Source organism: Felis catus, chromosome D2, assembly GCF_018350175.1.
Source record: "Felis catus isolate Fca126 chromosome D2, F.catus_Fca126_mat1.0, whole genome shotgun sequence".
NCBI classification, from domain to species: Eukaryota; Metazoa; Chordata; class Mammalia; order Carnivora; family Felidae; genus Felis; species Felis catus.
The window spans coordinates 44,770,859-44,798,545 of NC_058378.1; the positions used below are offsets into that span (position 1 = coordinate 44,770,859).

Here is a 27,687-nt window from a genome sequence, read left to right on the forward strand (position 1 = left end):
AAGTACATTTACATGCTGAATCTCAAATTTATCATCTCCAACCAAGTCTTATCTACGTTCATACCGGCATACCCTATGCCTCACAAATGTCTCAAATCCAGTGTGCCCAAACCTACACTGATGAACCTGCCCTCAAAACATCCCCTTATCTTGGGGCACCTGGATGGCTCAGTCAGTTAAGGTCTGACTTCGGCTCCGGTCATGATCTCACAGTTGGTGAGTCTGAGCCCCGTGTCTGGTTCTGTGCTGACAGCTCGGAGCCTGGAACCTGCTTCAGATTCTGTTTCCCACCCCCCCCTCTGCCCCTCCCCCATTCACACTCTGTCTCTCTCTCTCTCTCTCTCTCTCAAAAATAATAAACATTAAAAAAGTAAGTCCCCTTATCTCAATACCACCATCTGCTCACATGTTCACATTAGATAACTGAGAGACATTCTTAATGTCTCCTTCTTCCTCCACTGTCCACGCCACTATGCTCTGCTACTTTCATGCTTGCTCAGTGTAGCAGTAGGTCCCAACTTAAGGGTCAGCTTTGGGGGACCTGGGGGGTTCAGTTGGTTAAACATCTGACTCGTGATCTTGGCTCAGGTCAGGTCTCACGGTTAATAAGATCAAGCCCCATGTCAGGCTCTGTGCCGACAGCATAGAGCCTGCTTGAAAATCTCTTTCCCTCTCTCTGCTCCTCACCCACTCTCACTCTCTCTCAAAAAAAACGAGTAAACTTGAAAAAAAAAAAAGTTGAAACACTGTTACAAAATTTTCAAGAAGTCAGCTTTGCCCCTATCCCTCACTCAGACCATACACTCTTAAAGGACCCCACATTTTTCTTTTCTTTTTTTTAAAGTTTATTTATGTAATCTCTACACCCAATTTGGGGCTTAAACTCACAGCCCTGAGATCAAGAGTCCCATGCTCTTCCGACTGGACCAGCCAGGCACCCCAGATCCTATATTTTTCTGTAATTTTCAGCACACTTCTTCTCTATTCAATCTCTGTCTTGCCCACTAGAATGTGAATAAGGCAAAATCTTGTTCATTGACATACATGAGCATTCAGCATACACAGGACATTAAAATAATAGCTGAATGGCTGGAAGGAAAGCAACCCCCAGACTTTCCTATGAACAAATTTATCCTCCTCTACCATGAGCACTCTGGAAAAGTTGAGGACTGTTTCCTGGAGTCAAAGATTGGGCAAGAAAAATGTGTGAATCACCTGGCTCTAAATTCTAAAAATATGGAATGCATATGGAAAATCTCTGAAAAGCATCAAGTGTTGTACAAATGTGTTGTCACTGTTTTAAAAGCAGTTATTACCAGCAGAAATCAGTAACTCCATTCCCAGAGGGCATGGACTATGCTTACAGTTTCTACATACTACCTCCTATGGCTGGTATTCAACCTGGATCCGAGAAGAAACTTGTCAGTGGTCACGTGCACTTTTGTTATTGCTCAGACCTTGAAAATAATCCTCCTTTTGGGCGCCTGGGTGGCTCAGTTCATGATCAGGTCATGATCTCGTGGTTCATGAGTTCGAGCCCCACGTCAGGCTCCGTGCTGACAGCTCGGAGCCTGAAGTCTGCTTCCGATTCTGTGTCTCCCTCTCTCTCTCTGCCCCTCCCTTGCTCATACTTTGTCTCTCAAAAATAAGTAAATGTTAAAAAAAAAAAATTTTTTTTTCCTAAAAAGAAAATAATCCTTTTACTAAGAAAATATTTTACAAGAAATTAAAGTTCTGGGGCACATGGCTGGCTCAGTCAAAAAAGCATGTGCCTCAATCTCAGGGTTGTGAGTTCAAGTCCTATGATGGGTATAGAGATTACTAAAAAAAAATAAACTTTAAAAGAAATTAAAATTCCACTCATAAACAAAATTTAAAATTACAGTGTCTTTCAGAATTTGCATACTAAATTTCCATTTGTATAATACATATCGCAAAAAGTGAAAAAAGTAGAAAATACTTATTACTTGTAAAAATAAGGTCAGTTTTATTTGCTAAGTATTATAATTACTTAGGCCACATTTCTTTTAAGTTTATTTATTTATTTAGAAAGAGCAAAAGCAGGGGAGGGGCAGAGAGGGAGGGAGGGAGAGAGACTCTCAAGCAGAATCTGACCTGTCAGCATACAGCCCCACACAGGGCTCAATCTCATAAACTATGAGATCATGACTTGAGCCGAAATCAAGAGTTGGACACTTAAAGGACTGAGCCACCCAGGCACCCCAGGCCACAATTTTTATTGAAAAGAAAATTATTCAGGGTCACCTGGTGGTTCAGTTGGCTGAACGACTGACTCTTGATTTCGGCTTAGGTCAAAACGTGCTTGGGATTCTCTTTCCCCTCCCCTGCTTGCTCATAAGTGTGCTCTCCTCTCAAGATAAATAAATATTTTTTTTCTTTTTTTTTTTTTTTAAATTTTTTTTCAATGTTTATTTATTTTGGGGACAGAGAGAGACAGAGCATGAACGGGGGAGGGTCCGAGAGAGAGGGAGACACAGAATCAGAAACAGGCTCCAGGCTCTGAGCCATCAGCCCAGAGCCTGACGCGGGGCTCAAACTCCCGGACCGCGAGATCATGACCTGGCTGAAGTCGGACGCTTAACCGACTGCGCCACCCAGGCGCCCCAATAAACATTTTTTTTTAAAAGAAAATTATTTAAATAGAGGCAAGAGGGAATCTAGAATGTATTCCTATCAATTATCTCCAATGCCAAAATAAAACTAAAACTGTACAGTGACACTGTTATTTTTTTTTTTAATATACGAAATTTATTGTCAAATTGGTTTCCATACAACACCCAGTGCTCATCCCAAAAGATGCCCTCTTCAATACCCATCACCTACCCTCCCCTCCCTCCCACCCCCTATCAGCCCTCAGTTTGTTCTCAGTTTTTAAGAGTCTCTTATGCTTTGGCTCTCTCCCACTCTAACCTCTTTGTTTTTTTTTTTTTTTTTTTCCCTTCCCTTCCCCCATGGGTTTCTGTTAAGTTTCTCAGGATCCACATAAGTGTGAAAACATATGGTATCTGTCTTTCTCTGTATGGCTTATTTCACTTAGCATCACACTCTCCAGTTCCATCCACGTTGCTACAAAGGGCCATATTTCATTCTTTCTCATTGCCATGTAGTATTCCATTGTGTATATAAACCACAATTTCTTTATCCATTCATCAGTTGATAGACATTTAGGCTCCTTCCACAATTTGGCTATTGCTGAGTGCTGCTATGAACATTGGGGTACAAGTGCCCCTATGCATCAGTACTCCTGTATCCCTTGGGTAAATTCCTAGCAGTGCTACTGCTGGGTCATAGGGTAGGTCTATTTTTAATTTTTTGAGGAACCTCCACACTGTTTTCCAGAGTGGCTGCACCAGTTTGCATTCCCACCAACAGGTGACACTGTTATTTTAAATGTAAGCCTCTAAATATAAAATTAAGTTCATTCACATCAGAATACAGAAGAGAACACTTTGTTTCTTGAATCTTCTACTAGTAATCTAAGTTATTCACTGAACTGTGATTTACCCTCTATAAAATGGAAACAAAGCCTGACTTACATAGTTCTGATTAAGAATCAATTGATATATAAGATATAAGAGCTCAACACAAAAGTAGGAACTACATAAATAATCGGTCTCATTACTTCCCTTAAAAGAATTTTAGGTCTGATATATACATTCTAAACAACAAATATGTCCAATACCTAAATGAGGGTTAGGAGCTCTTGGTGATGCTACACTTTCAGAATTCTTTACTAATTCTCATTAGTGGTACCTGAGTGGCTCAGTCGGTTCAGTGTCTGACTTTGGTTCAGGTCATGATCTCACAGTTAGTGAGTTTGAGCCCCGTGTTGGGCTTTGTGCTGACAGCTCAGAGTCTGCAGCCTGCTTCATATTCTGTGTCTCCCTCTCTCGCTGCCCCTTCCCTGCTCGCTCACTCGATCTCTCTCTCAAAAATAAATAGACATTAAAAATTAAAAAAAAAAAAAAAAAAACACCCTCATTAATCATCTGTACTTTATCCAATGCGCAGATGAAAATCTCATCTCACCTCACAAGTTCCTGGGCTACTTTAAGTTTTCAGGAATAGAACAATTTATTTCCCTTTCCTAAAATCATCTTCAGGGGTGGCTCAGTCAGTTAAGGGTCTGACTTAGGCTAGGCCATGATCTCACGATTTGTGAGTTCGAGCCTTGTGACAGGCTCTGACAGCTCAGAGCCTGGAGACTGCTTGGATTCTGTGTCTCCGTCTCCCTGCCCCTCCCCCGCTCGTTCTCTCTCTCTCTCTCTCTCTCTCTCTCTCTCCCCCCCCCCAAAAATAAACATTCAAAAAATAATCATCTTCAGTTCCAAAGCAAAGTTCTTAAATTCCTGACAATAATATCCCTAACACACAAACACTTAGTACAGCTTTAAGCAAATGGAAAAAATGCATTGGCTACAAAACCAGTCATGCAAATTAAGAGCCTATGCAGTAGTTATCTCAATATTTGGCAAGATGTGTAGACTGAATCCCAGCTGGCTGGCAAGGAAAGTGTGCCAAGTGGAAATATAAGTCTTTGCATACTTTATTCTAGAGTCCAGATTAAAAACCTGTAGCAGAAAGCACAAAGATGGAAAATGGAAGTAGCCTCATATAAAAGGCAAGAGAAACCTTTCATCCTTAATGCACACAGCCCTGGATACCACACTTTACAGAATATTCTAAGATCTCTTAAAAGGACAAAACTTTAGGTACTGCTAACAGTCATTTTTAAGTGGTAAAGCTGTTTGAGAACTCAACTTAAAAGCAATTACAACTAAAGTATTTGCACATAAAATAAGAAGTCCTGAATCTGCATTAAAATAATCCAGGGATTAGAGGATAGGAAGTGGAAAGAGTAGTGTGTAGAGTAGATAAAATAAGGTTTGCCATATATTGACAACTATTGAAGCTGATATAAGTTTTTTATTTTTTAAATCAAGAGTTAGGACATTAAAAAAATTTTTTTTATCTCTATTTTTGCGGGGGGGTGGGGAGAGACAGAGTGTCAGGAGGGAGGAACAGAGAGAGGGTGACACAGAATCCAAAACCGGCTCCAGGCTCCAAGCTGTCAGCACAGAGCCTGATGCAGGGCTCGAACTCACGAACTGTGAGATCATGACCTGGGCCAAAGTCAGACGCTTAACCAACTGACTGAGCCACCCAGGCGCCCCAAGAGTTAGGACATTTTAGCAACTCAATCCTTCTCTGCAGTTCTCATTCACAGTTTATAATCTAGATTCTGGTTCTCATACCCATCAAAAATCTATCTGGAAAATGGCAACCATAATACATTTTATCATAACCTTATTCTGTGTTTCCTCTTCAAATGAGCCACAGTTTTTAAAAGTAATACCTGGTATAAAATATTTTACCTATAATTTTAAAAGTAGCTAAAAATTAACCACATAGTCCCCTGTAGAGAAAGAGATGCACTTTAAAACTTGATGCCAGGAGAAATTTTTACAGTATATTTGAGCTTGGATAAGCCCTTTTCACCGAAATAATATAATTTTACAGTGAAAATGATCTGAAGGAGCAGGCACTTCCCACAGGAAGGATACAATGGAACTTAGCTACTACACTATGAACAAACTACAATAAAATTTCTCAAAGGCTCTTTCTTGAATAAAGTGTGTAAAAACGACCTGCAAGGGTTTACTGAGACATTACATGTACAAGCAGTTTCATCTTAAGTCCAAAACATTATCATTCTCGAAGAATCTTTAATCCAAAAAAACACCCTTTATCAAAAATTTAAGTTTAGTAGGGTGCCTGGGTGGCTCAAGTCGCTTAAGTATCCTTTTGGCTCAGGTCACAATCTCACGGCTTGTGTGATGGAGGCCCGCGTTGGGCTCTGTGCTCATTGGGCTCTGTGCTCACAGCGTGGAATGCGCTTGGGATTCTCTCTCTGTCCCCCCCCCCCCCCCCCACCAAATAAATAAACATTAAACACAATTTTTTTTTCACAAATTTAAGTTTGGGTTTCTAAACTTCAATTACAACCAGAAGGCTTCTTTCTGAATGAGAGTAACGGCAGTAACAATATGACAGACAGTAATGCAAGAGTCTAGATATAGGGAAACGCCCAAATGTTAGAGGGGAGGGGGAATGAAAAGCAAGGTCATACCATGTAAAAATATTTCCAAAACTATAACCAACTTACAAAAACCTATAAATGGTTTTTAAGACCTCAGAACTACAACTACCATGAGAATTAAAAGCACTCCTTCCAAGTTCCCTTCTTATCCTACAGGGGGCTGCTAGGGTTGCTGCAGCTCTAGGTGGCCAAGGGAAAGGAGAAAAAAATGTTCATAGTGCTACCCCATTCCCTTTACACTAAGGATGACCTGTGAAGGAGGAAGAGGGATAAGATGTTCCTGAACATCTATCTGTATTTTAGTACCCGTTTTCTACTCATAAAACCATTACCATGCAGTTTGGATTCCTTAAGTCCACAGTATCAGCATTAGAACTACAATTTAGCTTTATCAGACTGGGAAGCTAATATCTCATTTCTACAGAAAACTGTTTCCAATTCCCACCAAACAACTTCAAATGGCAGTTTGGACATACACAGATGTATATGCAATATAAGCAACTTCTATCTATGTAGATTTAATTTCCAAGTTTCTATTGTCCCTCTACCTAAACACTTTGCCCAGTTCTCCAAAAGTTAGCACTTGGGGAAGCTGTGTCTGCCTTCTTGACCAGTTTCGCCACTTCCTCAGCCTCACGTTCCTTCCTCCAGCCTATCTGCCCCCACTGTGGATTAACTATCAGAGGACAAGACAGCAGTAAGAATACTGGATAATGCAAGTGGAACAGCACTCTCATAGCCTATCACAGTGGAGGTAATGTAGTATGTGCTCAATATGTTGAAAATCAATAAATGAATATCATTCCAAATCTGCCACTAGCCAACCTTGGACAGTCACTTGACCTCTTTGAGCCTCATCTGTACAGTAAGGAGAACTGAGTTAGTTTATTTTGGTTCAACAGTCCTGTGACTTGTAATACATGCTTAGAAGCTGAATTGGGAAAGTTTTTAAGCTGTTTTTTATTTTTTTTAATGTTTACTTATTTTTGAGAGAGAGAGTGAGTGCAAGCAAGGGAGGGGCAGAGACAGAGGGACACACAGAATCTGAATCAGGCCACAGGATCCAAGCTGTCAGCACAGAGCCTGATGTGGGGCTTGAACTCACAAACTGAGAGATCATGACCTGAGCTGAAGTCAGACGCTTAACCAACTGAGCCACCCAGGAGCCCCTAAGCTGGTTTTTTTTTTTTTAGTGAAAGATTAACCTAACCTTAAGTTTTGAACAATGTGTCAAGAGAAATGTGGGCAAAGCATAAGGACAGCCAAATCAGAATTAACCAAGAGGATCAAGGGAATGACAATAACAGCTGGCTCATCCTCTCATCCAAGGGTGAGAAAGAGTGAAAAATGTCCAGCATTTTTAGTAAAACTATGCAAGGCAAAGTCTTTTATTATATTGTTTGAGGCACTTATATTAAGCCTCGAGGACAAACTCCTCTTGAGAATTCAGTACTAGGAAAGTTTTGTCTTTACTTCCTTTCAAAATATGAGATCTATATAACCTTTAGTATCACCAAACTTTGCCAAGAAGTCGGAAACTAAGGTCTGTTTTCAACTACAGTGCCATCCTTGTCCTATTGCTAATAAAGCAAGCACACTGTCTCTCCTGCTACCTCCAAGCTTAGTTCTTTAGTGTTTCAGTTAATTGCACTTTTACCGTTTACCCGAAGTCTCAAATCCTTTACGAAGGGAGTAGAGGTAAAACGGATAAAATGTTATTTTTCAAATGAACCCTAGATACCAGATTTACAAATTAACACTTTAAAAATACAACTGGTTTTGTGGATTAAAATCTATTAATACAAGTTGCTACTGGCACCAGACTCCACAAATCTCAAATTGCAATGAAGTTCAATTCCTCAATGTTTCCACAATACCTCCTTAATCTTTCTAAACTAGTTTTGAAAAAAAGTCTAACACTCCTAAACCTAATCCTCATTGTAAATGCTCATCTCATTTTCATTATCAGTAACAACACAAATCTTCCCCACTAATGTAAGATACTGTGTCATCCTAACACAACAAAAAGACATGTTTCTTACTAGAAATGGAGTTGGGGAGGAAGGAAAAACTGTTCCCAAAATGCACCACAAGTAACAGTCTGGAAGCATTAATATCCAAGCTGCTTAAGTAAAATTTCAACCCCCAATTGGTTTCTTTAAAGTTTTTAAGTCTCTTCTACAAATAATCTAAAGCCCCCATTAATCACAAATGCAGGAAGAAAACCCAAGCAGCAGGATATTTTAGAATTTAAAGCATTTAATAACTAAATGGCATACACAAAGGTCTCCTGGCTCAGAATAAAGAAATTCAAGGGGTGCCTGGCTGGCTCTGTCAGAAGAGCATCCAACTCTTGATCTCAGGGTCATGAGTTCAAGCCCCATGAGTCAAGTTGGGTATAGAGATCACTTAACTAAAAAAAAAAAAAAAAAAGAGAGAGAGAGAGAGAGAGAAAGAAAGAAAGAAAGGAAGGAAGGAATTAAAAGCTTACCTGAAGTCATTAATTTAGCACAGCTACTTTTGCTTGCATCATCTTCTAAGATTCGGTTTGTGCTCTTTTCTTTCCCAACCAAAGTTTCTTCCAAATGTAAGCATTTATCAGACCCAACACTGTCTTCACCAACTGCATGACTAATTTTGCTATTAGCTTCAAGTACAGAAGTGACATCTTCCAGCTGAGCAGCTTCACTAGATTCTGAATGAGAGGAACCCTTACCCTGGGCTAAATTCTTTGAAGAAACTGGTAGAGACTCATCATCACTATCAAATCCAAAAGGATCTCCAGTATTTTCTTCTTCCACCTTAGGTTTCTTCGGAATTTCTTGGATATCTGGTTTGAAATTGGGCCTCTTCTGCCCTAATTTAGCCATAAATGTTGTCTCTCCCCATTTTGTGCTAAGGGTGGTCCGTTTGTTGGAAAAGACTTCATCAAATTTTGAACTGCCATTTCCTCCTTTCCTACTGTAGGTTTTCCCAAATCTGGATGTCATTTTGACACCTGTTTCATATTCTCTGTGGGGGGGGGGGGGGAAAAAGAAAAGAAAATATACAATCACCAAACACTTAACAAGCGTTAACACTGAATATAAAAATAACCCAGGGATTCTCCCCCATGGGGGCTTTTCAACAGTCAAGATACAAACTTTAAAAATGGCTGAATACATACAGGGAAGGTGTATAAAGAGAGGGGCTCATTTTTTTATTCTACATACTTCCGTATCTAATTTTTTTTTTTTATAATGAGTACATAGTCATACACTTACAAAGTAAGCAAGCATAAGGATTAATCAACTTATCCACAAAACCAACTTACGAGTGGAATATCCATTTTTTTAAAATTTCAAATGAATCTATGTACTATTCTCATAAATATCACTTTTACCTTAAGAAAATAATCTGAATAGGGTCATTACTCCTATAAAATCTTATGCACAAAATGTTAATTTTTTTCAGTATCTCAGAATTATCAAATAATTGACTCAATTAGGTCTTGAAATGTCAAAGCATTTATTCATTCATAGAAGGGAGAAAAAGTGGGGAAAATGGTGCTACTTTCTTATGTATTAGAACCTGCAGCCTTTAATACAATCTTAAAGATCCTGATCCTTGGTCTAATGTAGTTTAAACTGTAACTTGAAAAATATTCTCTAGTCGGTCATCTCCCTAATCACAAAAAAACGTATTCTATCTTCTTTGTCTTCATCTGCAGAGTTATGTTTTCTGAAGCTGGTGAATTCCAGCATATTACACCAGTCTACTGATTATTAAATGAAGCAACAGAAACCTGTAAATTTTCCTCTTTGCTTTATAAAGGATAAGTGGACTCATCTGTTGTATCTACATAATAACAAATACTATAACAAAAAAAATTCAAAATAGTAAATCAAAAGAATAAAACACTTTTTAAAGTAACAGTACTTCTTAAACACTATCAATTCTTATCATTTCCTACACTTTGACCTCCTAAAGTTTGAATGTCAATTTATTAAATATACCCAAAAAAGATCACTGTCTAGATTTGGGGGAAAAAAGCTTCATAATTTGAAATTTAAAATATGACAAGTAGAATAATATTTGACTTCTACTCTTGAATACATTTTGGTCTATACTTTAAACATAGTTTTCCTTTACTAACTTAAACTCTTACAACTTATGTCACTATAAACTTAGTTTCATGTATATTCAATAATGATTTTCCTCTCTCGTGTTTGGCTAGAAACCAATTCTAATTTGACAAAGTAATAACTTAGTCATCATACAGATCTGCATTAAGAAAAAATAGTGTGAAGACCTTTTAAAATGTCACAAAACTTTTTCCTGAGATCTACTGTAGATTGACACTAAAGAATCTTTGGCTTTCCTGTTAGGTCCAGTCTAAACAAAACTAAGTATATTTGGCAGCTGCAAGAACAAAAGAAAAAAGTCATTTCATTCCTTCAAGAATTTAAAGCCCTCATCTACAGACCTACATTTACATGTACACCAACAAAGCTGGAACATTTTGTATACACTCACAAGGTAACCACCTAAAAATGCTGACTAAATGACACACCAAAAATTTCGACTTGAGCTCCTTTGGGCCCGCAGGAGAAAAACTGGTGGTCTTGCAGTAAAATGGTCTTGGAACCACAAAGCATTCACTGTTGCAAGTTGAAAGTCTGCAGATGAACACTTGATATGAAGGAGTTAACTATTTTAAGCGATAAGAAAATCATGCTTGTTTTTTAAGTATCCATGTCTTTTACAATTATGTACTAAAATACTGATGAAATAATGTCAGCAATTCTCTAGCTTTAAAGGATGTGGAATGGAAAGTGTGTAGATGAAAAACACTCGGTTAAGAATTAAGAACTGTTGTATCTGAGCGGCAAATACATGGGAATTCATTATGTAATATCCCCTACTTTTGATTTTATAGTTTTCCATGTCTGTTTTGTAAAGTCACTAGACATACTATCGCGATAACATTATTAATGCCTAGAGTGTAAAGTACGTACAAATTAGTGAAAGAGTGCGGACACAGTTGACACACTTTAAGTATATCTCAAGTACACAAGCTATCTTGCTCAGTCAGGCTTCAAACTCCAAAGACTTTCCTAACTAAAAAGGAAAGAATGATTCACAACTAAGTCTTTACAGTCGTTGGGCCCTTGCCTCTCTGCCCAAAACCAGGTCGAATTTTCAGGAACGTCGCTGGGATTAAAAAGTCCTCACACTTAACCCTCAACCAAGTGTAGCTTCTTTAGGACCCCCAGGGGCTTAGGGGCTTCCACCCAGGAGTGAAAGCCGGAAAGGATGAAGCTAACCACCTAGAGATTCTCACCTGGGGGCGGTCGGTGCACCGGGGGGGGGGGGGGGGGGGGGGGGGGGAGAAGAGCTGGAGACGCGGTCCCCTCCCGCTGGAAGCTCACGCAACTTTTCTCCTCCCCACCCCCACCGCCAGGAACGGGATGTAGCTTCCGACGCCCCGGAAGCCTCTGCCACTGAATCCCCAGGGCAGTGTAAGGCCTTAGTGGCGGCCAGGGGCGGAGGAAAGACGGCAAAGGATTCAGGGCTGAAACCAACGCACTTGACCGCGCTTGGGGAGGGAGGCAAATCAGTGGCCGCCCGAAAGGAACTCAGAAAAAGGAAAAATAAAAGAGGGAAAAGAGAGTTCTCCAGGTCGTTCCCCTGCCCAACTTCCTCAGAGGCTGTGTGGGTGAAATAGCGAGACTTCCAGACCCCTGCCTCCCCCACCCTCCCTGGCTCCCTCCGGGCCTAGGCAGCCGCCCGAGACCTCACTTACCCTCGGCGCCTGGCGGGTGCTTTGGCCTCGGGCCGCCTCCGCCTCTCCTGCTCCCAACGGCCCACGGACGGGCGCGGGAGCCCCGCGCGAGAGAACAGGGCCGGCTTGTGCGCGAAGAGAGGCAAGGGGCTCCGCCACCGTCAGAACCCGCGACTCCGCTCTGGGTAAATAGGAAACCCGGTGGAGGGAGGGGGGGGAGCGGCGGCACCGCAACTTCCCTCCCCGCCTTGAGCGCCGCCGGCCGGGCCCGGGCCTAGGCCTCCCTGGCCGCCGCCGCCAGAGCAGGTACCGGAGCCCGCTACGTGCCCCCGCTAGGCCGCCGCCGCCTCCTGCGCCGCCGCTTCCGCCGGTGAATGGTCAGCGCTGGAGTTTGAACAGGGCCCTGAACCATCTCAACGCCATTTGCGCTCCCGGCCCCCACCTCCTTCCTCCAACAGCCGCTCGCTCCGTCACTCCGCTTCCCACAGGCCCCGCGCGGCCGTCCGACCCCGCAGCCAATCGCGCGGCCGCTTACTCAAACCGCCGCGCAGGCGCTGCTCCCCGCATGCTCCGGCGCCCGCCATTGGCCCGGCCGCAGCGCCCGACGGGAGTTGTAGTCCGGGTCCGCGAGGGCGCTATACTCGCGGCTAGGCGCGGGAGCCGGCGGCGGGAGGAGCGGTTGTGGCGGGCTTTGCCCGCCCGGGCTCGGGAGCCCGTTGCAGCTCTTGACCACGCCGGGAGACGCAGGTGCCGCCAGGGAGGGCCGGGGGCGCAGTGCAGGCAGCTGTGTCAATCGTTTCCCCTCCAGGGACTCGCCCGTGTCTAGGGACGGTGGGTTGTGCAGCTGCGCCAGGCCTGCTGGGGCCGCGGCCTGGGAGCGCGGAGGCGCGGAGTTCGCGGCTGGGAACCGCCCTCTACCCGGCCTGGCGAGTGCTGGCCCGACGCAGGTAACGACTGCGGGAACTGGGAAGCCCGGGGCACTGGGCACCTAACGCCGCGATGTCGGCCCCGGCGCTTGAATGCTCCCGCGACCCCTCCGCTCATACTTTCATAGTTCTCTGGTCTGCCCTGCACGCGTTAAGAGAGACCCCCAAGAATACTGGATAGTATTATCGTTAACTTTGTTGTGTGTAATAACGCTAACGTGGTTATGTAAGAATTTTTTTAAAAAGTCTGAAGTTTTGACGGGTAAAAGGATTATGACTCTGGGATTTACTTGAAAATAACTGACCGAGGGAGAATAAAGCCAGTGGGGTGTTTGTCCATTGTTGTGTGATGCGTACACAAGGGCTGATTATTCCAGTCTCGCTAACGTTTCTGAAATTTTCCGTAAATGAAAAATTTCGAGAATTGAACCAGTGATTGCCTCTGGGGAGGACAGGGAGGTGGGAGATTGATGGGAGAAAAGAGTTAATTTTACACTACGCTCCTTTGTGGTCTTTGGGTTTTGGTTTTGTTTTTTTCGGGTCAATGTATTGATTATCAAAGTTGGAAATTTGGATGGGGGGGGATTTTTTTTTTTTTTTTTTTAAAGGCTGCCGTGGGAAAACAGCGTTCTAAAAAGTAGCACAATCGTTTCGTGCTGAGAGGTGCATGATTCATCTGGCTTGGACGGCCCAGCTGTTTGGTGGGTGGTTAATGGAGATACACCTGGGAAATTAGGAAACTAATTGCTTCTAGTGAAAAGCCCTCCCCTTCTTCCGCAAATGGATGATTTGCCTTGAATGCACCCAGAAGTTAACCGGGTTCCTCCAAGTATATTCAGGAAACTCTGAGTCAAGAAAAAATAGTTAAGATATCCTGCAGCCCTTCGCACTAGAAATTTAAGGTGGATTTTAGCGTGGCTGAACTGTTTTACTTTTGCCCTACTGTTTACAAAATGTATATTCTGACATTTAAAGTTTCCCAAATATTGTAACAGTACTTTTTCTTGATAAATCAACTTTTGATAGCTTATGTGACTGGAAGTTATAACAGGTCTGTGCATTCCGCTGTGGGCAGTATGTGCATGGCTTGTATTTGGGTCAGTTTTGTCTTTTCATTTTTTTTATTTTTTTAAAGCATTTATTTTGAGAGAGCCAGCAAGCGTGAGTGGGGGAGGGGTAGAGGGACAGAGAGAGTATCCCAAGCAGGCTCTGACCTATCTGTTCAGAGCCTGACTAGGGGGTTGGAACTCACCAACCATGAGATGATGACCTGAGCGGAAACCAAGAGGTGGACACTTAACCGGCTGAGCCACCTAGGCATCTCAGTTTTGTCTTTTTTTTTTTTTTTTGCTTGTTTATTTTTGAGAGAAAGAGGGAGACAATCTGAAGCAGGCTCCAGTCTCTGAGCTGTCAGCACAGAAGCCCTATGTGGCGCTTGAACCCATGAACAGCAAGAGCCAAAGTCAGACGCTTAACCAACTGAGCCTCCCAGGCGCCCCCCACTTTTGTCTTCTTAAAAAATCAGCATAGGATCTTATTTTATCAGTTTCTTCAGAGATTGTAAGCAGAGGTGCAAGCTGCACTTACTATAATTATTTAGATGACAGAGTACTGGGTGCTAATTAAGGGGTCATTATCATCAGAGGCAAAGGCTAAGATCAAAAAGCCGAAAGTGGTGCAGAGATGAGACCATTGCAAGATCTTCCTGTGGAAGAGTGCTGTGAACCCTCCTGGACCAAAGGATGCATTTTTTATGACCTAGCCTGGTTACTTGGCTGGGTCAGTGACTCCACATGAAGCTTAAATAGAAGAGTTAATTTTTTATAGAAAGAGATAATCCGTGGAGCCCATTTAGGGGCTTCTTGTGCAGTAGTTGTGTTATTGGAGCTTAGTAGAGTTAAATTCTTGCTGCTCAAAGAGTGATCCCTAGTCAGCAGCATGCATACCCTGGAAGCTTAGTGGAAATGTGGAATCCCTGTCCCCAACTCCACTGAATCAGAATCTGCATTTTTAACATGATTCACCAGGTAACTGGCCCACACGTTAAAGGTCAACGGGCCCTGATTTTTGAAGTACACCTATAGCCTTTGACAGAAGTCTAATCTTTTTTGTTAAGATGGGGGAAAGGAGGAAGAGAAAACATTAAGAACCTATTATACATCAGGTACGATGCCAGCCTCTTCATTTGCATCCCTGCCTGTTATCCCTGTTTTACAGGTGAGGAAATTGAGAGGTTGGCATTTGCTCAACGTATGGTAACTAATAAAGAAATCAAACTTTTTCTTGAACATTGGATATCCATTATTATAGACATTGTTGAATCTGGTAGAAAATGGTACGTGATTTGAAGAGTAGGAAAGTGTGTGTGTGTGTGTGTGTGTGTGTGTGTGTGTTTAGTCTGTGGAAGCTTAGTATATTAATACTGAAGAGAGCTGTGCTGCGGCTCTCTGCTCTCCTGTGCCTCACACTAAAGACTGCCTACGCCAGGGCCCCTTCTGGAGGCAGTTCGGTCTCTGGGCCTTCAGGCCACACCACTCCCTTTACCTTTTACCTCCCTGATTCCAGTGAGGCAAGTGAATACCCTGAAAGCCCCACTCCATTCCAGTGCCGTGGCCCTGAGTCCCACACCAGAGTGAGCAATGTGGACTCCAGTATGAATAACACGTGGGAAAGCAGCTTTTTGGATGTTGGTGGTGGTTTTCCTTTGGTTTTCTTAGTTCCCTCAACTTATACTCTGCCACCTGCCTATCCCCATCCCCCACCCTCTCTCCCTGCACACCCCCCCCCCATTGGTTCACTTCACTTCATTCAAATCTTCACACATATATTAGGTAGCAAATGAGGGCTTTTTTGTTTGCTAGGATGCCTCAGTGTCTCATGTCTGATTTTTCTCCCCCATTAAATTATATTTATGGCAGGGGCACCTGGGTGGCGCAGTCGGTTAAGCGTCCGACTTCAGCCAGGGCATGATCTCGCAGTCCGTGAGTTCGAGCCCCACGTCGGGCTCTGGGCTGATGGCTCAGAGCCTGGAGCCTGCTTCCGATTCTGTGTCTCCCTCTCTCTCTGCCCCTCCCCCGTTCATGCTCTGTCTCTCTGTGTCCCAAAAAAATAAATAAAAACGTTGAAAAAAAATTAAAAAAAATTATATTTATGGCAGAGACTAAAATCATAGATCTGAACCACACTTGTACCCTTTGATGCTACAGGCTGCTCTCCTGCGTGCTGCCTGGAGGAGGGTAGAATCTCCACTACCTTGAGCTCCATCCACTCAGGTGGACTCATCCTTTGCTTCAGTGGAAGAAAGAAAATCCTGCCAGGAAAACTAATAGAAGAATCTGTTGTGCCATTGTTGGGTCTCTGTTGCAGCCAGGACATGAGAACTGTCAGAACTGGAATTGCTAAGTAGAACTGTGTAATCTTTTTCTGATAATGTGTAGTACAATGTATCACAACTTTCAAAATTCACTTCAGAGAGCTTGAAGTCAGAAATGTCCACACTGGTTACAGGAAATGTTTCCTTGTTTTAGGATGGGGAATCAGAATTTATAATAAAAATTATAAATCATACACTTGTATGTTGTGGTGATTGTATTACAGTGCCCTACAAAATGAGGGCCAGGCCCTGCCCTTACCTCCCTGACACTCCCAAACCTTTCTGTTCTGCCCAGTATGGAAAAGGAACTTTTCAATCAATCTCCCATGGACCAGCCTGTTTTATTTATTTATTTTTTAATGTTTGTTTATTTTTGACAGAGAATCCCAAGCAGGCTCCGTGCCGTTGGCATAGAGCCCAAGGCGGGGCTCAGACTCCCAAACCATGAGATCATGACCTAAGCCAAAATCAAGAGTCAGACACTTGACCAACTGAGCCACCCAGGTGCCCCAACCTATTTTAAATTGTAACACCCCACTCCCAAATGCTATTTCTACTTTATTTTTCTTCAGGGCATTTATCTCATCTAACATATCATGTTTTTTTGTGTTTATGTTACGTACGTATCTTCCCTATGAGGGAAGGGATCTTTGTCTCCTCTTGTATATCCCTACCTCATGAAAGAGTGTGTAGCAATAGTAGGTGCTCAATAAATATTTAATTGCCTGCCCCCCATTTGCTTCCTTTCATGTTAGATTGTGTCTTGAAAGGAAAGTGACTTGAAACTGTCAGTAGTAGTTGACTGGGTTTTCCCAAGGGAGAGAGGAGTGCTTTCTGGACTAACCTGTTCTTGCTTTGGATAGGTTTTCATCCTGAGAATTGAGAAGATGAATACTACTATAATCACAATTGTCTTGTTTTCCAGTATAATTGGAATATGTTCTCCTGAGATGGTGACATCCTTTGGGGAATAAACTGCTGTCTTGGTAGTTGAAAAGGAAAGCAAGGAAAATTCCCTGGGGACATGTTGCCTGACAAGGATTGGTACCCAGCAACCTCTAAAGGTCTGTCTGGCTACCTGACCCTTGTCTCCAAACAGCCATCTACTCCCCAGTGTCCTCACTCCTAATGTTCTATGATATTCCTCCTCCCCAACAAAAACCCTCCTGGGGCTTCCCATCGCCAAGACTAAAATCCAAAACCCATCTTGTGGCCTGTAAAGCCATGGGTGATCTGGCCCCTGACTACTCCTTATCCCTCTCCATCTTACCAATCCTGCCTCTGTCTACTAGAACCTGCCAAACCTGCTCCTGCTTCAGGCCTCTCTGCTGCTGTTCCCTCCACTAGTCCTGGAGATAAGCACATGACTCACTCCCTCACCTCTTTTAGGCCTCCGCTCAGGTGTCTCCTCAGTAGTGCCTACCCTGAGGTGCTATTTAAGTTAAATCCCTCACCCTGCCAGCCCAGCACTCTCTCTCTCCTTTCCCTGTCATTTTTCTTCGTGGCAGACTTCATGTTTGCTTTACTTATTAACTTGTTTATTATTTGTTTCCTTCCACTAGAGTATAAACTCTATGAGGACAGGGATTGTTGACTTGTTCACTGCCATGCACCTAGCACACTTAGAATAGGACCTCACACACAGAAAGTAGGCTATAAATGTTGACTGAATAGCTCATAAATTGTGTTCAACCTTTGTATATCTCCACTAGTTTTTTGTGTGTACTTGACCTATCAATAAGAGTAAAAGGTACGCTGAAACCTCCCAGTATAAGAGTAATTGTGTCAATTTCTCCCTGGGGTTCTATTTTTGTTTTTATACTTTGAGGATATTTTATTGGGCACACGCAAACTTAGAATTTTTTTTATAACATCCTGGTGGAATTGAAAGCCTTTTAAGTGCTTTGGGAGATTAATCACAAAAATCGCCTGAATTTTCCATCCTTCCCTGTATGCACACCTTTTGTAATGTGACTTTGCAGCTCCTCCCAGAATCTGGGCTGGCCTTGTAACTTGGGTTGGCCCAAAGAACATGGCAGAAGTGATACAGTTCTGAGCTTGAGTCTTAAGGAAACTTGAACGCGCCCACATTCTTTCGTGGACCTCCGCCTCTGCCATAAGAACAGGCCTGGGCTAGCCTGCTGAAGGCTGAGACGCCACATGGAAAAAAGCTGAGGTCATCCATGCCAGTCAACAGCCAGCAGACCCCAAACACGCAAGCCAAGCCAGGATTAGCATGGCCACCTACCTGACCTGCAGCTGCCCACAGATGTGTGTGTGAGCCCACCTGGGGCCAGGTGAACTGCCCAGCTGACTTTAGGCTCGTGAACAATAACAAATAGTTCTATGTTAAGCGTCTGCATTTTGGAGTGGTTTGTTACACAGCATTATCGTGGCAACAGAATTGATGGTTAATGCCTCCTTATTTGGTTCTCAGCCTCAGAAAGGCTTTCCTGACTACCCAAACTAAATCAGCCTCCCAGTCTATAATACCATGTATTATTTTCTCAGTAACACCTCACTCTCCAAAATGATTTGTTTACTTCGTTTTTCTCTGTCTCCCATACTAGACTGTCACCTATGTGAGGACAGAGACCTTGTCCGTTTTGTTCCCTGCTCTGTCCTCTGCACCCTGCGTGGTACTGCTCTGTCCTGCTGCGTGTGTCCACTGGATGCTGGAAATGTGGCTAGTCCAAGTTAAGATGTGCTGAAAATCTAAAATACACACTGGATTCCAAAAGCTTAGGGCCAAAAACAAAAGGATATAAAGTATCCAAATAATTTCCACAGTGATTAAATGTTTAAATGATAATATTTTAAATATATAAAGTAGAATGTCTTACTAAAAATTACTCTCATCTGTTTCTTTTTACCTTTTTTAAAAAATACATATTTTTGAGAGGGGGGAGGGGCAAAGAGAGAGGGGGACAGAGGATCCAAAGCAGGCTCTGCACCCATAGCAGAGAGCCTTACACCGGCCTCAAACCTGTGAGCGGCGAGATCATGACCCAAGCCAAAGTTGGGCACTTAACCAACTGAACCACCCAGGTGCCCCTCTTTTTACCTTTGTTAAGGTGACTACTAGAAAAAACAAATTTGTGACCTGTATTATATTTCTATTGGACCGTACTGATACAGAAGTTCAGTAAATGTTTATGGAAGAAAAATATTTGTTAAAGGCTTACTGAAAGAAATGAGAAATTAAGCCACAAAAAGACATAAAAACCTTAAATACATATTACTAACAGACAGGAACCAGTCTGAAAAGTCCATGTAGCATATGATGTTCCGGGGGGGGGGGGGGGGTGTGAGACAACACTGTAGCAGTTGGTGGTTGCCAAGGGTCTACAAGGAGGAAGCTGGGAATAATGAATAGGTGACGTGTGGGGGAGTTTTTAGAGCGATGAAACGATTTTGTATGATACTGGAATGGTGGGTACATGGTATTATGCATTTGTCAAAACCCATAGAAGTGTACAAGACAAAGACTGAACCTCATGTAAACTATGGACTCTAGTTAATGCATCATATTGGTTCATTGTAGCAAATATACCACACTAATTCAAGATAATAAAAATAAACTATGAGGGCAGGGATGGAAGTATGTGGGAGCTCTAATATACCCTCAATTTTTCTGTGAACCTAAAACTAAAAAAATTTTTTAAAGCTTTCAAAAAATGAATTCACCCAGGGCACCTGGGTGGCTCAGTTGGTTAACTGTACAAGACTTGTTTTCAGCACAGGTCATGATGTCACGGTTTGTGAGTTCTGGCCCCACATCGGGCTCTGCCTGCTTGGGATTCTCTCTCTCTCTCCCCGTCTCTCTCTGCCCCTCCCATGCTTTTGATCCCTCTCAAATAAATAAACTAAAAAAAAAAAAAATTCACCCTTGCACAGCTACCAAATAAAACAAAAATTTAACCACTTCCCTCTTTTAGAACAAGTTTGGCGACTCCCCATTGTCTACTAGAATAAGTTCACCCACTGCCTGACCCTTGCAGCCCCCATGACCTGGAAAGTCCTTCTTCCTCTCTACTTGTGGAACCCAATGAGTCATACACCCACCCATATAAATCGAACATACTCTATTCCTTGTTTCTATAAATTCTAAATGAAAAGTAGATACAGAAAAATGTGCATATGAAGGTTTGGTCATATTGGAGCTTTGTGCCTCTTTCTAAGTAAGTTTGGAAAATGGATATGGAAATGTTGAAAAAGAAGTCTGATAGCCACAGGCAGGCTAGGGATTAATATCCTTGAGATGGAAACAGTGGAAGCAGAACAAGGCTATTTAATGTCAGTGAAGATCTGCTGGGGCTCATCTCCCAGGAAGCAGTCAGTGGGATACTGTGCTGGGAGCAAGATCCATCCCAGCAGCGAGGTGGTGTTAGCTGACCGCCCGCCTCCCGTGATAGGAGACAAGCCACTGGGCTGTCACCTGCTCTGAAAGCCAATCTGTCTCTGACTGCTGCTCACCCAAGCCAGGATACCAGGGTGATTGAGTTTCAGGTATTTCACTTCCAGAGCAGATGACAGTGTGGCAGTGGCATTTCCCTTTCTACCACCATATAGTGGGGCCTCAGGAGAACGCGTGAGAACGTGCGTGAAGTGTGCAGGAAGTGAGCAGGCTTCCAGGTGCTGTTTACAATGCAGATTTCCCCACCTCTCCTCCTTTTCAGGAATTTTCTAATTTCTGACCACTTTGCCAGTGGGAAACTTAAGGAATACCGAGCAAGGATAAATGACTTACCCAAGATCACTCAGCTACTTGACAGGTGTCTGTTTTTCTCCAAAGGTCATGGACATAAAGCATATGCTACCCTAGGTTGTTAACATCACACCGGGTAGAGGAACCCTATTCTTTTGCTGTCCTTTCCAGCCAGAGGTCCATGCCCCCTGGAGGAGTAAGGATCTGGTTAAGACCTCAGGGGTGTTTAGAGGAAGAGACCAGGTTGGAGTCAGAATGGTCTTGTGCCTGTGGGAAGGTTTAACAAACCTGGGAGATAATATATCTGTGACCACTGAGGGTAGAGGGGCAGATGAGTGTCTACAAGGCCAGGCTAATTTACCAATAGGAAGCCAAAGCACTTTGTCTTAACCAGGTGATATACAATCTCTTTCCACCCCGTCCATCAGGTCCTCTGACAACATCCAGATGTTATTACTAGGATGGAGGTGGGGGGGTCCTCTACCGTAAGCTGTTTGTCCTCCCTTCTCTCTGTCACTCAGCTGATCCAGGGAATCCACAACTGACACTTGGGGCAGAGAAAACGCAGGAATTGGGATCTGTAAGAAATGCTTATGAATAACCTGGGCTGGCATTTCTTCAAGTGACAACTCCAGCGTTTGGGTGGGTAGGAGATCTCCTCAGTGAACCCTCACCCCTCTGTATACTCCCCCGCCCCCCGAGCCCATAGTCTGGGCAGTTGGGCAGCTCTGAAGATTGCCTGGGCTGAGGGGCCTCTCCCAGGAGAATGGGAAAGAATTCTTTCCTTTGTGTGACTTGCTTCATTATATGAGTGTTACTGACTCCCATGGTTGAAAAATGATCATTCCTTTATTGGGTTTTCCCAGCTCCAGGCAAAAGCTTTTGGAAGGCCAGGCTGTGCCTGGGAGGATTTAGTGGATTAAAGAATTCTGAAGTTGGGGAATTGTGGGGACCTGGCTGCGTTCCAGGACCACAGTGGTGCCCTGGTCACCTCCACAGCCCCTCCCCAGCACACATGATTCCCCGGGCGCGTGGAGTCATACCTGCACAATTGGGACCCCATATCCAGCGGGGGCACATGCCCCAATTTGCTCTCTCCCTGCAAGGATGAGTGGAGAGTACGTGATGTTCCCATTCTAGAAAGAAGCAAATTGATGGCTTGTGTCATCTCATCACAGGTTACTCCATGCGCAGGGCTTCGAACAGTGCATGGCAGAATGTCAGCCCTCCTCCCAAAGTGACCGCGGGCACCATTATCATCGTTAGCAGCTGGGCTGGGCAAGGAACCCGACTTGATAAGATTTTGGCACTAACCCTGACCAACTATCGAATGTGTACAGGGAAACTCACGCCAAGGCTTTTGAAAAGCACCCGCTGTGACACCCTTTTGTGTCCTCCGCAGGCGCAGTAGCCGAGCGAGTTACGCTAAGGCCGCCCGGCCAGAGAAACCCAGCCTCGCGGTGGTCAGGGCTACCCGAGGACACCTGAGCCCTAGCGGCCGCCTGGCTAAGGAGCTGCGGGCCGGGTTCCAGCCTAGGAGGACCTGGGCGGGGCCTGGGCTTGGCTCCGCCCGAGCGCGGCCCAGCCGGTGCTCCACCTGTGACCTGGATTCCTCAGTGCCAGGAGGGGGCGGAAGGCAGCGCCGCCGGGGTCCTCAGCCTGGAGCGTGCAAATAAGGGTCTCTTGATTGGGAAAACTCCAAATCCTGGTATCGGTGCACAAAGCAGTCTTTTTAAAGCGAGTGGCCAGGGCTGTGTAATAATTTACCGCGTTTGTCTACGCACTCCTGCCTCTCTCTTTTAGACCTACAAATGTTTACCCTGTTCCCACCCAGGCCGAATGCCGGTTTGTTTATTAATCCCAGAGGTTTCAGCCGGTTTTCAAAGACACAGATCCGGGCCTAGAAGGAAGCTTCAAAACATTAACATTTCAAATGAAAGCGCTCGGGAGTTGTGGGGGAGGGGTGCGGAGTGGGGGCTGGTGCCTCGGCTGCTGGTACCAGGGGCTCCACTTTGCCTGGGGGCGGGACCCTATATTTACAAGACAGAAGGCGCCGCTTGGGGCCGCCTTTGTTGTGCGGATGACCTCGCGGGCACTTCCAAGACTGATCGATGGCCTGGGGGGGCTAAGCGGGCTGTCCGGCTGCGGCCCGGGGAGCGGATGTGGTGTGATGAGCAAAGGCCCATCTAGGAGCTGCACGGGGCCGGAGACCGCGTCGGGGACGCTTTCGCCGGAGCGCACCGGCTTTGCTGTCCCGCGCGGTGCTTGGGAGCGGTTGGGGGACTACCTAGCGGCGGCGGGATTGGCCCGTCCACCTCCACCTGGGCTTTGATCTCTTCACTCGAAGTTTCTGGCTTAGCTAGAACTGCTCCTGTCACCCGGCACCGCCGTTCCTCCTGCCCACTGAGTCCCATCGCGGTGCGGCCTATGACGCTCCAGGAAGGAAGCGTGGGTGCGAACCCGCGGTCGGGAGCTGGCCCTGGGCGCCCAAGGCCGCCTGGCGGCGCGTCACGAGCTGCCATACACATCCAGCCACGCTTCGCGCCATCCGGGCCTTTACATCCAGGTACATGATTCCTGAACGTCTTTGCCGCACCCAGGTCTCCAGCGGTCACTTCTGCATTGCTTCCTCCGTCCCGCTGAAGCTGATGTACACAACAAACCGGATGCCTCGGGGCCCGGAGTCTTCTCTGCCCTCAAAACCCTTAGCGACCCCTAACAGAGAGCTCCTTGAAATTGTGGTTACATTTATAATTAGCTATGCGCCCTTGGCCTCCCCAGGCCTTGGCTTCCCTCGCGACAGGGCCCGGGGTCTCCTCCAGAGAATGAATGTTTGCATGCGGGGTCTCCCGTACTCACCTCAGGCTGTGCATCCTCTCCTCCAGAATCACAGAGATACTTCCCAGAGGACCCCTGGGATTATGGAAAGGGAATGAGGTGCCAGTTTTGGTAAAATGAGGGCAATTTATACCAGTCCCCCCTTACCCCCCGCCAAGGGTTTTAGGAGGTAGCTCTGAGTTAGTGGCCACCGACTTCAGGCTCTGTTGATAAATTGCAAGGTCCTATCCCAGCCGGCTTTTGAGTTTTATTTCGCTCTGCCCAGAAACTGCAGTGGGTCTCCTGACATTGCAGAGACTCCACAGTAGTCTCAAACTTTGAGGAAAGGATGTGCTCTGTTAACTCGGTGCCCTGAAAAATACACGTGGTCTCCCAGTTTCGCACCTGGCTTCAGGCTCCAGGCCATGAAATTTGTCCAGGTCCAGGTTTAAGAATCCTGTTCCAGAACCTTCCCAGGCTCCACTTATTAATCCTCCTTTCTCCTGCCAAGCTGGCTTACCTGTTATTCTCCAGCAGGTGTCTGGGCCATGCAGCTTCCATGTTTTTGTATAGCAGTCAGCTGCCTACAGGAATGCCCCCACTTGAAGTTCTTTCCCCACACTCTCCCCTGCAGCCAGGGGTCATCACCCCTCAACTGCTACAGGACTGGTTGAACCTTCTACCTGCAGCCTACTGCCTCCTAGCCTTTGTCTTCATTGGGTTTGTCTCAGTCCCCATGACTGACACCACTTGGGACAGGGCCTTGACTTCCCTCTTCTGTGTCCCCTCTCCACCCCTTTAGTCCAGCCCACTCTCAGAGTTTATCAGGTTGCACTGGTGACTTTTGGACCCATTTGATGACTTGACCTTCAAGATAATCTCCCAAGTGCCAAGGATGGTTCAGAACTTGCCAGAAGACACACAGAATAAGTTCTTTTTTTTTTAAGTTTATTTATTTATTTTTTTAGTAATCTGTGATATGGGGAACAAAGGCAAAAGGAAAATAAATTTCCTTACTACTTACAGCCCATTGACAAGTCCTTGAAATAAGCAGAGTGACCTTCCTCCAAGAAATCAGCTGCCTCCATGTTGACACTTTGCTAAGGGCAAAGGGCAATCTTAGCCTGACCCCCCAGAATCCTATGAGTCTACTTTAAACATATAAAAATTCCTTTGGAAGCTTCCTTTATCTCTATCTGGCAAGATGTATGTTGGCAATTATACTCCAAGCATATGGCCCACTGATACACATCTGAAGGGTCTAGGACCCGTTTGATGACTTCACCTCCAAGATAATCTCCCTAATGCTGCTTTGGTGCCACCAAGGATGGTTCAGAAATCTCCAGAAAGCACACAGAATAAATCCTTTGTTTTTTTAAGTTTATTCATTCGAGGGAGGGAGAGAGAGGGTGGGAGGAGCAGAGAGAGAGGGAGAGAGAGAATCCCAAGCAGGCTCTGCGCTGTCAGCTCAGAGCCTGATAGGGGGCTCGAACTCAAGAACCATGAGATCATGACCTGAGCCAAAATCAAAAGTCAGACGCTTAACCACCTGAACCACCCAGGTACCTCCCCCCATTGTTTTAAGTTTATTTTTATTTATTTTGAGAGAGAGAGAGAGAGAGAGAGAGAAGCGTTTGCTCATGTGCATGCGCACGCACGTGCGCGCGCGCACACACACACACACACACACACACACACACAAGGTGGGGAGGGGGGCAGAGAGAGAGGGAGACAGAATACCAAGCAGTCACTGCACTGTCAGCACAGAGCCTGATGTGGAGCTCAAATTCATAAGCAGTGACATCGTGACCTGAGCCACCCAGAATAAATTCTTAAGCACCAGAAACTCTGCAGGATTCTTTTGCCTACAACAAGCAGCAGGGCTGGAGAACTATTTGGGGTGTCCCAAATCGAGGTCTCTGCTAATATTCTGTGGGCTACTCTGAGCTCAGTGGAGTAAAACCACCAATAGGTGTTGATGGAGGACTACTGCAGGCCAGGCAACAGGTGGAGTGATAGAGGTATAAAGAGCCTGCGGTCTAGAAGATGTCAGCCATACTGTCTGCTCTCAAGCAGCAGTTCTTGAGCTTCTCTCCCCACTGAATTAGTTTCTCCTTCCTCTATGAACCTTTACTTTCCTCTCTTGGGGCACTTACTCCACTATCATCTGTTAGTTTTTTTGTTTTTTTTTTCTTATGTTCTATGTGTGTTTCTTTTTATTCTGGTTGATATTGATCTTTCTGAGTTCTTCAATTTGGTATTCCTAGCCCCTAGCACACTTTTTTTTTTCTTAAAAATTTTTTAATTTAAATTTAAATTTTTTAAAATTTACATCCAAATTAGTTAGCATATAGTGCAACAATGATTTCAGGAGTAGATTCCTTAATGCCCCTTACCCATTTAGCCCATCCCCCCTCCCTCAACCCCTCCAGTAACCCTCAGTTTGTTCTCCATATTTATGAGTCTCTTCTGTTTTTCCCCTCCCTGTTTTTATATGATTTTTGTTTCCCTTCCCTTACGTTCATCTGTTTTGTCTCTTAAAGTCCTCATATGAATGAAGTCATATATTTGTCTTTCTCTAATTTCACTTCGCATAATACCCTCCAGTTCCATACACATAGTTGCAAATGGCAAGATTTCATTCTTTTTAATTGCCAAGTAATACTCCATTGTGTGTGTGTGTGTGTATATATATATATATATATATATATATATATATATATATACCACATTTTCTTTATGCATTCATCCACTGATGGACATTTGGACTCTTTCCATACTTTGGCTGTTGTTGATAGTGCTGCTATAAACATGGGGGTGCATGTGTCCCTTTGAAACAGCACACCTGTATCCCTTGGATAAATGCCCAGTAGTGCAATTGCTGGGTTGTAGGGTAGTTCTATTTTTAGTTTTCTGAGGAACCTCCATACTGTTTTCCAGAGTGGCTGCACCAGCTTGCATTCCCATCATTTGTTAGTTTTATCAGGACTCACAAGAACCAGACTGGTACCCACCTAACGGAAGGCCACCAAACAGGTGATGGTCAGGATAGCCTCCCACCCTGACTCTCAAAAGACATCAAGGAAAGGGACAGGATTCCAAAGCTAGGCACTGGCCGATCTGGGGTGGTTGGCCCTGGGGACTGTAACATGTGTTTTTTAATTTGGTTTTCTTTGTTTGTTTGTTTGTTTGTTTGTTTTTGGTGTAGCAGGATATAAAAATTATACCTAGCTCTCAGACCTTGGTTTCAAATACCATTCTGCAATAAAAAGGAACCAGAGACTCCTGGAGAAATGGCTGATTGCAGGACTGGGGCAAGAAATGTGTAAGACTGTGTAACTGAACCAATGTGAGTTCATTCCTGGGTGAGTCTGAAATTGCACCAGGTTGAGTTGTTGCACAAAGAAAACTTTTTTTAAATGTTTATTTTTGAGGAGGGAGGCAGAGAAAGAGGGGAACAGAAGATCTGATGCAGGCTCCGCTCTGACACCAGAGGGCCCAACATGTAGCTGTAACTCCCAAACCGCAAGATCATGACTTGAGCTGAAGTTGGACACTCAACTGACTGAGGCACGCTGGTGCCCCAGAAAACCTTTATTTCCAGCAATTAAGATCACAGGGAATGGCTTCCAAAGCTGAGACTGCTTGAGCAAGGGTGGGTAAGTTCCTTTTATTTAGGGTTAGGATGAATATTTAGACAAGGAAGCCTTGTCATAGGGTAGAGGCAGGCATAGGGGTTGCACATGCGCCTTAAGGAAACTTGCCTATACACATTGTATGTTATGTAAATGTTCCCCTTTGGGCAGAGATTTTAGCATTATAATGAGATAAAGGTAATTGTCAGTCATTCTGCAGGTCACTCTATGGTCCATCTACACAGGTATGAGCCAAGGGTTAAGTTCAAATTGGTCTGGGTGGTTTGGGCTGGCTGGAGGTCTTGTCAGGGCAGTCGCTGTGACTCAGAGGGCAGTTTGCTTT

General features: G+C 44.5%; 2 protein-coding genes across 3 annotated transcripts in view; one reads left to right on the forward strand and one right to left on the reverse strand.

Moving 5' to 3' along the window:
• WAPL (WAPL cohesin release factor) overlaps positions 1–12,082 on the reverse strand; it is a 94,094-nt gene extending 82,012 nt beyond the window's left edge. For both annotated transcript variants that reach the window (XM_003994133.6, XM_003994132.6), the window contains exons 1-2: positions 11,907–12,082; positions 8,613–9,133 (exon numbers count right to left, since the gene is read on the reverse strand). In XM_003994133.6, coding sequence (XP_003994182.1) covers positions 8,613–9,111 — 499 coding nt within the window. In that variant the 5' untranslated portion in view covers positions 9,112–9,133; positions 11,907–12,082. The remainder of the gene's footprint in view (positions 1–8,612; positions 9,134–11,906) is intronic.
• Positions 10,665–16,378, forward strand: LOC102902576 (CASP-like protein 4A1). Its single transcript, XM_023240295.1, has 3 exons — positions 10,665–10,730; positions 12,079–12,832; positions 16,018–16,378. The coding sequence occupies exons 1-2, from the start codon at positions 10,665–10,667 to the stop codon at positions 12,709–12,711; spliced, it is 699 nt and encodes a 232-aa protein (XP_023096063.1). The 3' UTR covers positions 12,712–12,832; positions 16,018–16,378.
• The last annotated feature ends 11,309 nt before the right edge of the window (positions 16,379–27,687 follow it).

What these genes read in the sequence shown, in the direction of transcription:
- LOC102902576 (XM_023240295.1), top strand. Translation starts at nt 10,665, where the DNA reads ATGACACACCAAAAATTTCGACTTGAGCTCCTTTGGGCCCGCAGGAGA. An exon ending in GAAAAACTGGTGGTCTTGCA is followed by an intron (nt 10,731 to 12,078) that starts GTAAAATGGTCT and finishes CTGGGTAAATAG; the next exon opens with GAAACCCGGTGGAGGGAGGG.